We start from the raw sequence: 12,650 nt of genomic DNA on the forward strand, positions 1-12,650 counted from the left end.
AAGAAGGGTAGAATAGCTGAAAACGAGGGAAACGTGGATTTAAAAAAAATGTTAAGTATTTCTACGTATTATTTCTTCGCCATGGAATTCTGAACAAACTAACGTTATTCCAATGAAATATTTGAAAACTGGATTTTCCATATTTTATAATAATAGAACTGTATGAAAAAATTATAAAAAACGGAAAATCTCCAATAAAATATTACTTTTCCTAACATTACATAAATTTGGAATTGTAAGTACACGGTGAGACCACTTTTTTTTAAATTTTGTATTTTGATTCAAGTCAGAGATACCTACCAGCTCATTACAATCACAGTTCTATTTAAACACACTTTTCTTACATTTTCTACTCCCTATATACGAGTATTGTACCATTCAAATACCATTTTAATATATCATTTGTAAGTAAAGATTTTATGGTAGGAAATGTATGTAAATACGACGTTTGAAAATTTGAAAGATATTTTTTGAATACCCTAATGTTAGGTACCAATAACTGCATACTTCATCTTATTATAGTTTGTTTTTTTTTAAAGATGTGACTCAGTAATGACCTCCGTACAACCTCTTCCGATTAATGTTGCCCTGTGACCCGTGTTCAATAGCACCAAATCAGACGGACTTTTGACATAGAGGGTTTTATCACGTTGGATACCGATATTCGTTATCAAAGTTTTTTTGCCAAGAGATACCTTCGTCACTATAAATCAGCGGTGGAGACCATTTATTTATTATTCTATCCGTGACATTCACCGCGAGCCGACATCAGGGTTTTGTGTTTTTTTGAGGAAAAAAATAATTAAAAAATAAATAAAAATGTCGTGGGTAGGCAAGAAATACAAGTTGGAATCCAGCGACAAATTCGATGAGTACATGAAAGCCCTTGGTATGTTTTGAACATATTTTTATATGGTAATATTTTTTATTGAAAAAAAAAAACTTGGGTAAGCGCTCCTTACTTGTACGCACCCTTTTATGGACATTAAAAAATATGTTTATTTGATAATTTTTTTTAGAATATTTAGAAAATCTATAATGAAAAATAAATTTAATGTTTATTTTTTTATATAAACATAAGAAAATATATCCTAGGTCTAATATGGTGTCGATGAGTATTAATTTTTTATCAGATTATTCAAATATTTATTTCGTTAAAAGTACTATTTTTTTTATTTATTCTTCTTCTCACCTTTATCCACACTGAATGGTGCATGGGGCACTGACGGTGGTAAAAGCCACAAGTTAAAATGATGATGCGGCTTTATATTTATTTTTAATTAATTTTATTTTTTTATATTTTTAAACTTTAAAAACGATCTGCTGAAAAATCATATTTTTTGATATATCGCTCACTCCTTTCAAGAACGTCATAAATCAAAAATCGTCAATGTTCAGTTGTGCATGTTTTCGGAATGCCCAGAAAATGTTCTTTATCTCAGCGAAAGCGGCATATTTTTAACTTAATATTTACCCGCTACAGGGCAGAAAGTGTTGTTTTTACATTTTGAAGAAAATATATTGTTTAATTATTTCTTTAAATAAACTAAATATTTTTCAAATGGAGAAAAAACCTTCAGGTTTTACTTAAAAAGATCTGTTGCATAGTTAAAAGTTCAGTAAGTGGCTTGATATTTATTTTTAATACATTGTATTATATTTTTAAACTTTAAATACGTTCTCCTGAAAAATCAAGTTTTTTGATTTATGATGTTCTTGAAAGGAGTGAGCGATATGACGTTGTTGAAAGGAGTGAGTTATCACTCATGTCATGATGTGTTTACGTGTCCACGTTCCTACGTGCCATTATTTGTCATCCTTTCATTATTAGAGCGAGTGTCACACGTTTTTGCATTGATAATGTTCTTCAATCAGTTGTTACTGAACTTGACCTCATTATAACCCCTCTTATTGTTCACAAAACACAAAAACGTCACCAATTATTTTAATTATTTTAACCGTACTGACATAGATTATTGTAGTACACAGGTACTACATTATTGTAGGTAGGTACCCAGTACCTACCTATATTTAATTTATGTTTTTAAAAATGACGATAGAATAAAATTAGCATGCATTCGTTGATGTTAACACGTATTTCTTTTTTTACTTGATATCTACGGCATTTGAGATTGTCTGATTACAAATAACAGTATATATTTTTTAATTACTCGCATCAACTTTTGTTTGCGATTTGAATAATTTGAAAATGGCGTGGAAAGGCAATAAATACAAATTGGAAAAGAGTGAAAAATTCGATGAATATATGAAAGCTCTCGGTGAGTTTATTTTATTTTAATGTAAAATATACAACTACGGGGTCAGCACGCTCGGCTACCGTACTGGAGGTCCCGGCTTCGATTCCCAGAGAGGGATGTCAAATAAATATAAGTGATTTTTCATTCTGATATTTATTCAATATTACCCTAGACTGGTGCCCGAATGGGAGGGCTGATCACCTTTTCTTCATGTGTTAAGGATCAAGATAACACTGCGTTTATATGATGCAGTGCCCTATGCACCGTTGGTGTATATAGGGGTTTGAAGATTTACGTTTCTTTTTGTCAGAGCCATGGTCTCTAGTGCATATGTATTTACTGGCAGTATACAGGATTCATATTTTTTATTATTTATTTATAATAGATTTTTGTCACGATGTTGGTTTATTGGCTATTAAATGAATATGAAAAATCACAAGACTATCGATAACATTCGCATTGAAATCTCTAGGGAACTAAGGGAGGTATTGAAGTTTAAACTTTAAATATCTGAATAAACGAAAAACGTGCGTTCGCATACGTCATCAAATTTCCGTCATCGAACGTTTTATGACGTCATATGGTTTGTTATCTATGGTTTATAGAGCTGTGATAGTAGTAGTATGGATTGTTTGTGTACCACTACACTACCATTTGTGTTATACAAATATGAGGGGTGGGGGGGAGGGTGGACCATAGACATCAATAAATAGAGCCACCAATAATTTAGCAATGTTGTCAATATTCAAATAAGTCCATCGTTTCTGTGACGTCATTCATTACCAACTTACGAAAAGAACGTATTTACGAAGGCGAATTTTCCAAAAGAAAATGATGAATGAAAATATTAATTATATCGGGTGTTATAAACACTTCACAAGTCTAATACAATCCTTTATAGGTTGAGTATGTTGAATTAGATATTCCTCCCGGTTGATAATGATCCATCTACTTTTGAGTAAGTCGGGAACATGAGTGGCATGGGATACCACTGAAGAAAGCTTTCTACCTTAATTTACACTGTTTTATTTTATTATTTATTATTCCTTCATTCAAAAGTCATATAATATGTTATGTGACTCGTGAATTCCTGGTCTGCAGTCAACTTTCTACGCCAGTCTACTTGTGGTTTAATTGCAGTAGTGTCACATTGCACTAATGCATTTAGTAAACGGAGCTCATAATGCATCTAGACGCTTATTGCACCACTTTCCTAACGAGATGATTGTGAGAATCGTGATTCCGGACCACTTTCTATGGGTACAATCAGATCATTTCCCCGGATATCTCTCTGCTCGTACACACGGGCCAATGTTCGCACGAATGCATTTGATTCACGATCCGTTCATTGTCGGTTTTCGGTCGCACACCGGAGTGGCGGAAATCAGTCTGTTTTTGTCATATCGCTCACTCCTTTCCAGAACGTCACAAATCAAAAAACTTGATTTTTCAGGAGAACGTTTTTAAAGTTTAAAAATATAACACAATGTATTAAAAATAAATATCAAGCCACTTATTGAACTTTTTACTGTGCAACAGATCTTTTTAGGTAAAACCTGAAGGTTTTTTCTCCATTTGAAAAATATTTAGTAAATTTAAAAAAATAATTAAACAACACATTTTCTTCAAAATGCAAATCAACACTTTCTGCCCTGTAGCGGGTAAATATTAAGTTAAAAATATGCCTCTTTTGCTGGGATACAGTAAGTTTTCTGGGCATTACGAAAACAAATACAACTGAAAATTGTCGATTTTTGATTTATGACGTTCTTGAAAGGAGTGAGCGATATGTCATGCCGTAGTTGTCTTCGATGAAGAAGAATATGGAAGACTGTGTATTTACATGGTTAACGACCATCATAGGCTTGTTTAATTGATATATTTACCACACGTGTAACATTTACCAATTCTACCCATGATGACAACCACACTACTCAAATTCTCGGAACTTCAAAATATTTTTGTAAAAAAATCATTCTTATTGGAGTCGTGAATAAAATGTTAACCTGCCTGAATTTTTAATAATTTACGAGTATATCCAAATTTTAAAATAGAATGTGCAAAGAAAGTAAGCACGATTAAATTATAAAGTGAGCGATAAGCTCGGATTTATCGATATTTATATATGTAGATAAAGAAATCGTTAACATATTGCTTAAAAACTTATCGTGTTAGTATTATTAATACTTATCCATCATAAATATTATATTTGATATCGTATCGATGTACGGCCGCCAAAGCGTCTCGAAAGCCGCGACTTACAATGGCTTTTGCATAAAATAAAATATACCAATATTTCATCTCGCCAATAGATGTCTCTAGTTAAGTTCTATGATTCAAGAACAATGTTTCAAAATTGGTTCATAAATATATAGAACTTCCTTTGAGTGGTGTGGTTATCAATAATGGGTAGAATTGGTGAATGTTACACGTGTGTAAAGTGATCACTTAAACTAACCAGCTTATGACGGTCGTCAACCCCGTAAATGCACAGACTTCCATATTCTTCTTCATCTTTGATGAGATGTCAAAAAAATAATATGAAAAATAAAATACACATACTTATATTAAGCGTTGTCGCAGCCTTTATATGATTTACTATATGCATGCGACCGAATAACTTTCTGTTAATGTTATTTATAAAATAAGTATATATATTTTTAAAACCCTCATACTTTCTTCTCAAATGTTTAACGAAGGCGGTCACGTTCACTTTTAGTTTTTTTGGCACATGGGTCTTAAGCTTTCTAAAAAATATATTTTATTTACTAAAATAATATTTTCCCTTGAATGCAAAGCTATCCTAAGTCGCATACAAATTTTAAAAAAAAACTCAAAGAAATAGAAGCGTTTTCGATTGTGCGACGTTTTTGACTGTCGACGTTTTCAGGCGTCCTGATGGTTTTGGAAGGTCCATTATGTTTCTTCTTTACACTACCAGTATGGCTGAACATATCCACCCATATCGTAATGTATGATGCCTGATGTAAAAAACTATTTGTGATAAGGCACACGACCTGCAGGCGCGATATTGAATTGTTTTCCGAATGCACGTTGAGTGAGTTACGATGACGGAACGATTTAAGGAAAAATAGGCTTCCACGGCGCACTCCTCGTTCGCCCATGGTATGATTGACACTAAACTATCCTGAAAAAAATTAAGATCCCGTGCTTTCGGATGCGCTATGGGAACGCGTTCTAGGAGTAACAGTCGTTTTGTGGCAAGTGACCGCGCCCCACATTACAGTTTTATTGCATCGCCTGTAATATTTCCTTGCAGTGAGATCAGTTCTGAACAAATGACGACATAATTATTTTAACTGGATAAGGATAGGTTACTAATCTCTCCTTTTATATGAACTTTTCGATACAAGGTAAAATTAATGGCGAGATTTATTTATTGACATTATATGTCGCTTTTGTATGAAATAGTACATATACATGTGTGAGGTAGTGTCACCTCGATCATTTTTGTTATTTTTCCAATGTCGGTATTTTTGTTTATCTTGTCGCAATATTGAAATTCTGGTATTTGGCTATTTTTACACATACTTATGCTTGATTTGTTTAAAGTACATATTGATTATTTAAAAATGCAAATATTACAGTCAAAGACAAAAGTTTTCGACCACCATTTTTGTTAATGCTTTTTTTTTAAATTCCATATAAACAGTATTTATTGACAACATTTTGAGAGTGTTTTTTTTTTTACAAATCAGGGTTTTCTCCACTTTTACACGGGTTATTTTTACAAAGAAAAGGGTTTCTGCTAAATTAAAGCTTTCTGAATCCAACACAGATGGCTGTTGTGAACTCATATGTACTATGTCATGAGATTGATTAATACAGTAAACTCCAGAAGCTCAAATTTATATATATATATATATATATATATATATATATATATATATATATATATATATATATATATATATATATATATATATATATATATCCTGCATTTTTGCATCACCTTAGCCAACCGAACCAAGCCAAGCCGCCTCCGTAGTGTAATGGTCAGAACGCTCGGCTACCATACTGGAGGTCCTGAGTTTAATTCCCAGGGAGGTCAAATAAATATTTATTCACTATTACCCTGGACTGGTACCCGAAGCGGAGGGCTGATTACCTTTCCTTCACGTGTTAATGATCAAGATAACACTGCGTTTATATGATGCAGTGCCCTGTGCACCATAGGGTGCGGATAAGGGTTTAAATGAAAGCCAACCGATGACGGATCGTACGTCCTGTAAATTTTTGTACGTAAAGAAAAACTGGTAAAGGATTTTGTTTCTTTAGTGCAAAGACAAGTTTTGGCGCGTGTTTGAAGAATAAAATTTATGTTAATATTGACTAGCCGGCAAAAAAAACTATCACAATAATTGGAAAACTAATAAACTTTTTCCACAGAATGACGCAGTTGAAAATAAATTATGCAAGGCAAAATAAATTATTTAGTAGTTATGTTAATTATCCGGGAAAATTCCTTACTTATTCATTTTCTCACCAAAATATATGCTTCTTACTCTATTCGGTTATATCAATTATTTATCTAGTAAATTACTTTCGCTCTGTATCCCGTGTGCTTAAAAAATCAATGTAAACGTGTTCCAGTATCGTTACGCCTAAGGAAATTTCCAACGACAATAAGCTGAAGTAATGAATAATAAATACATATTTCTTGTACTTTTTCTATGGTTATAATAAAACATTTGTATTTATTTAACATTTTTTGGATTTCCGATCAATATTAGGATGAAAATATATCATTCATTGAAAATGTCACAGACGCTACACCTGCGCTAAAGGTTGCAAAAATTAAAGACAAGAGATCGGCTGTCCAAACTCAAAACACAGTAAGGGACATTTTTTGTAGTACGTTTTTTTGCATTTTTGGACTAAGTAGACTCTACTTAATCCAAAAATGGAGAAAAAAAACGTACTACAAAAAAATGTCCCTTACTGTGTTTTAAGTTTGGACAGCCGAGATAGATGGAAGACGACTGACATAATAGGGTTGTTTTTTTTTAAATCTCTGTAATCTAATAATCGTCTTCGTCTAGAACTTTTATATTATAGAATATACTTAATAGTAGGAATACATATATAATATTGGTTTGTAATATGAAAAAATGTCCATTAAATTATGGCATTAAGGAAAAAGGAAAAGAAAAATACATGTTTTTATTTATTGATTTGGCCTCTAATTTGTAGAACTCCATTTTGATTTATGTATTAATTGTTAAATTAAACACAGATTATTTGAGTCTACTAAGTTGTATTTTATTGTTAACTTAGTAGACTCAAAAAATCTGTTTGGTTGAACAATTAATGCATTAAAAATATATGTATAGGATTTTGAACTATTGTGATTTTAACACGATCAATGCGTATAAAATAATGTCAAAATTCGCGAATTTTAGAAAACTCGTAACTTTGTTGAAAATCAAATTCTACTTTCTATTTAAACATCATTAATAATTGTATTTTCCTTCGTGTTTTCAAAAGACATAAAACCGGCTACGAATCCTCTTCTTTATTCAACACGACTCCCGTCAACGCGTGGCTGCAATATTTGTATGGACACGGGAGCCGTGTTCGACGCACATAATGTGTTAAATAGTCTTAGGATTTTTCTGCCTCTTTAGTGTAGTGTTTAGCGTATTAGGCTATTAACGTGTTGGAGGTCCCGGGTTCGATTTCCAGAAGGGTCAAAATAAATTTTAGCGATTTTTCACTTTAATATTTATTCCTGGACTGGTACCTGAAGCGGAGGGCAGAACACCTTTCCGTGTTAGCGATCAAGATAACACTGCGTTTATATGATGCAGTGCCCAGAGGCGTGCATTCTATATAGGCAGAAAAGCACTGTCTATCCTGGATTACTCGCGTTCCATATAGAAACACGACCAGTGCCTATTACGCCTTATCTTTACCCAACCTATTCTGTTCCGTATCTGTCCGGTCGGGGTTGTGAAGGCGTCTGTGTACCGGCTAACGTCGGGTCAGAATGGGATCTAGCTGACTAACTGAACTGACTAACTACTGATCCCTTTCACTGCCTACTCCGGGGTACTTCTAGAAAATTTGGTGGTGGTTTTAAAAACTTGTATTTATTTAGATAGGCAGTGTCAGGGATATTGAAAGCTTTTAAATATAAATTCACAGTAAAATCGGGAAACAATTTTGTTAAATATATTCAATGAAATTCGCAGCTTAGTTCAACAACAAAAAAATGCCTTGCTAGAGAAGGTCTGTCAGGAAGCCTAGATGCTTCTGTATGATCTGGGAATGCGGTGGGACACCTTTCAATATATCCTTACCCAACTGATTAAATACTCTGTGCACGCCAATGTGCCCTATGCACCATCGGGTGCGGATGGGCGTTTGAAAAATAATTTAGATACATTCGAAATGTTGTGATAGAATAAAACAATTGAAATTGTGTCGTACGTACCTCTGCGATGCTCATTATGAATATTTGACGTAGCACACAAACACTTTGAGCGAAGTTTGGTAGAATACTGGATAATGGCTAGCCGTCAGCCTTTGGCAAAAAAATAAAACAGGTTCTTTATGGACCACATAGACATAATGCATTATTTACTCGCTACAAGCTCGTCACCTTGGAGATCATTTCTCACATTATAATGATAATTAATAATAATAATAGAGAACCTGCCTTATTTGATTCGGCTGTGAGTAGGAGGAGGCATGGAATAAAATCATATTACTAAACCTGATTTTTTGCTATAATCGCACAGCGCAGCGGTCCGACTTATACCTGTTACTTTTGAATTTGAACACGTGAATTATCTCAAAAATAACGCTAATGCATAAATAGATTTATTCGTAAAAGTTGTTTACGATTATTTTTTTACAAAATAAGGAAAACACGAAAAAACGCAATCATTAATGTCCCTCCTCTTCTTTGATCTATCATCGTGCATTCATTTTTTTTAAATTCTATGCTTATGCAGGCATTGCGTTTTTAATTGGATTTTTTTTAGGTGGGAGTTGCATTTATTATTTACGTGGCTTATTATGTACAAGGTTTAAATCATTAAGTGGATTTTTGTTTCTTTTAGCCAAAAACATGTATTTATTTTAATCTGTGTTGGGAAAAGGAGGGATAAACTAGTGTGGGCCAATCGGGAACTTCTCAGCATTTTCTCATTGCTGGAAGAAAACCACGTTGCACTCCTCAGGAGAATCCGGACTGTTGACTGTCGTCAACAGGCCTTCCGTTCCACTAGAAGAGGGTTCGGCACTTTGTGTCCTAGCTTGGTTTATGGTAACAATATCCTTCGCTATTTGTATCATGTATGATACCACCCCTCGTGACAGTTCCTTTGAACTATCACGGATCCGATGTCGTATAGGTCCTCACCCGGACTCCCGCAACGCGCCTCCAGCTGTTGTCTTTGAAAACTGTGTTTGACATTTAGAGGGAGTAAACAATATATTTTCATCTAATATTGGCCAGAAATATAATTTTTTAAAATAAATATAAATAATTTGCACTTGCAATCAAGAGTTATTCAAAATTACGATACTGGGCTACGTTTATATCGATTTTAAGCACATGAAATACAGAGCACCGGTAATTTACCAGATAAACGATAGGTAGACGCTCGACTGCGAAACAGGCGTAGCGGGTTCGATTTCCGCCAATCGCAAAAAAATAGGAAATATTTATTTTCAATTGGTCTGGATGTTTGTGTTATATTTTGCTTATTGACCTTCGCTATCCTCAGTTACTAACATGCAGACAAGCCTCTAAGACACGGGCTATGCGGGTTATTCCTAAAAAAATGTCAAATGGTCATGATTAATTTACAGTAACGTGTTTTGAGTAATTTTCTGTGCATAATCCAATCGCGCCGGCTTATATTGGAACCGATAACATTTTCAGATTAATTTTATCACGCTTTATTGAACAAAACAATGGATTTTTATTAAACGATATCGCTATAAAAAAGCTTTTACGTCAATTAAGTAATAAATCAATGAAAGATAATTATGTAATTAAATAATTAAGAATAAAATTCTCTCTTTGGTATCCGCCTTCAAAGTTCAGAGTGAGGACCAAAGGTCGTCCGTCGCGCATACAATGCCTCGGCGTCGCATCACCAACCCTCGAGTCGTTGTCTTCCGTGGAGCTCCACGGAAGACAACCATGCACAAGGCGCACTCATCAACGGCATATCGACGACGATGCAATGAGGTGATGAGGTGATGAGGCGATGAGGCGAAGGTGATGCGGGGCCGAGGCGCTAGATGAGCTAACCTCAAAACTGAAAAATAATAAAAATAATCATCTGATCAACGCGTTTTGAATCGGATGTCGTTCAATTTCTACCACGCGGCGCAATTATGACATATTGATTGTAAAAAAATAACTTTATTCGTGAGTATTCTTATTTTTTATGAAGTTAGAAACCATTTATTTATTTAATAAATTTTTCGTTCTAGGTTTGAAAGAGATGATATATTTGTGGGTACCCGCAAACATACAATTCAGTAATTGATCGGCTGCGCGAGGGACCAAACGTGTCTCCGTGCACAATTTTACTTTTTAGAAATCAGATTTTTTTAGAAAATGTATTGAAAAAATACAATTATATATTTTTTGAACTCCTTACCTTTCAACTTTTATCTTTTCAAAACCATGCATTTATTTCGAAGAAAAACTTATTTTTTCAATAAAAAAATAGTGTTTTAAGTGAAAAATTCAAATACCTGGGCTTATAAAAAATCTGCCTCCGTGGTGTAATGGTCAGCGTGTTTAGCTACCGTGCTGGAAGTCCCGGGTTCGATTCCCAGGGGGGGGGTGAAAATAAATATTAGTGATTTTACACTGTAATATTTATTTAATATTACCCTGGACTGGTTCCTGAAGCGCAAGAGTGATCACCTTGCCTTCATGTAAATAATGATCAAGAAAACACTGCGTCAATTCGATGCAGTGCCCTATGCACCATTGGGTGCTGATAAGGGTTATTAAAATTATTATTAAAAAATTCAGTTTTATTAGATATTTTTATTATTATTAGATTTTACACGGCTGTTTTGGAGCCTATCTGAACATTTTCTCCTCCTTCGCACACAAAAAAAAGACTGTTGGCGGTAGTCTAACTACCAGGAGGGTCTCCCATGCCGAGCAAGTTGGTGATGAGAGGCTAGACGAAGCGGGAAACAAGGTTGAGCCGACCTGTTGAGGGGTCCTCGGACCTCAGGCCACGGGAGTGCAGGCCCCCCCCTCCGTGTCTGTCAAGTTGCTATTTTATTTGTCATATGTAGAGCCTTAATAAAGATATTTTTTGAGGCAGCCCTAAATGTTGTGTGTTGCAGAATCACTGTATAGTATGACACATAGAACCCATATCATATTTATATTTTTATATTTACATTTACATATTCTTGCACAAATTGTGTAAAAAGCCTCTGAATAACACCTGGATGTGTTTGTCCCCAGGTGTCGGTCTGGTGACCCGGAAGATGGGCAACTCGGTGTCGCCCGTGTGCGAGCTGAAGAAGGAGGGGGACACGTACACCTTCTCTTCCGTCACCGCCCTCAAGAGCACCGTCATCTCCTTCAAGCTGGGAGAGGAGTTCGATGAGGAGACCGCTGACGGCAGGAAGGTGCGTCATCCATATATTATCCAACCCGTCACTGAGATGATCCCTGTAATGGCATATATCACTCACTCCTTTCAAGAACGTGAAAAATCAAAAAACTCTTTCAGGAGAACGTTTTTTAAGTTTAAAAATATAATGCAATGTATTAAAAATAAATATGAAACCACTTACTGAACTTTTTACTGTGCAACAGATATTTTTAGGTAAAACCTGAAGGTTTTTTCTCCATTTGCAAAATTTTAGTTTATTTAAAAAAATAATTAAACAATACATTTTCTTCAAAATGCAGAAACAACACTTTCTGCCCTGTAGCGGGTAAATATTAAGTTAAAAATATGTCGTTTTTGCTGGGATATAGTAAATTTTCTGGACATTCCGAAAACATTGCACAACTGAAAATTGTCAATTTTTGATTTATGACGTTCTTGAAAGGAGTGAGCGATATATCATACAGATTGTCAAATCACTCAATGTGTATATAAAATTAAATAAGTCGTAGTTGTAATATGGCCCAATTGTACAGGAGAGATACATGCTCTTGTCAATTAAGGTGGTATGAGGTGCTAAATATTCTATATGCGACTAGTCCACTTGCAAACCACGTTATGTTAAAATATTTAGTTTTTTAGCCAATTTCTCCAATCGATAGAAAATTAGAATATTGATGAGCGTGATGAGCAATGGTAGAAGATTTAATATTGTACCAGTTGTCGCCACTGGCTAAAAAACTTAAATTTTTAATATAACGTG

At 34.3% G+C, this 12,650-nt stretch overlaps 2 protein-coding genes across 6 annotated transcripts in view; one reads left to right on the forward strand and one right to left on the reverse strand.

Moving 5' to 3' along the window:
• Positions 1 to 8,784, reverse strand: part of LOC148311589 (neo-calmodulin-like) — a 49,935-nt gene extending 41,151 nt beyond the window's left edge. The window contains exon 1 of the mRNA XM_088256438.1: positions 8,716 to 8,784. Within this exon, the coding sequence (XP_088112564.1) occupies positions 8,716 to 8,730 (15 nt within the window). The 5' untranslated portion in view covers positions 8,731 to 8,784. The remainder of the gene's footprint in view (positions 1 to 8,715) is intronic.
• fabp (fatty acid binding protein) overlaps positions 1 to 12,650 on the forward strand; it is a 29,835-nt gene that overhangs the window by 13,931 nt on the left and 3,254 nt on the right. For 2 of the 5 annotated variants that reach the window (XR_015837230.1, XM_088256441.1), the window contains exons 1-2: positions 737 to 889; positions 11,737 to 11,903. Coding sequence is in view for 3 of the 5 variants with exons in the window: in XM_088256441.1 (XP_088112567.1) it covers positions 820 to 889; positions 11,737 to 11,903 (237 nt within the window). In the remaining 2 variants the exon portion in view is untranslated. Of the gene's footprint in view, positions 1 to 736; positions 890 to 2,063; positions 2,280 to 11,736; positions 11,904 to 12,650 lie in introns of those variants that run through there. The other 3 variants (XR_015837229.1, XM_088256440.1, XM_088256443.1) reach the window with 2 other exon arrangements.

This window comes from Brachycentrus maculatus, unplaced genomic scaffold (assembly GCF_059751285.1).
Source record: "Brachycentrus maculatus isolate JH-2025_06_01 unplaced genomic scaffold, ASM5975128v1 h1tg000061l, whole genome shotgun sequence".
NCBI classification, from domain to species: Eukaryota; Metazoa; Arthropoda; class Insecta; order Trichoptera; family Brachycentridae; genus Brachycentrus; species Brachycentrus maculatus.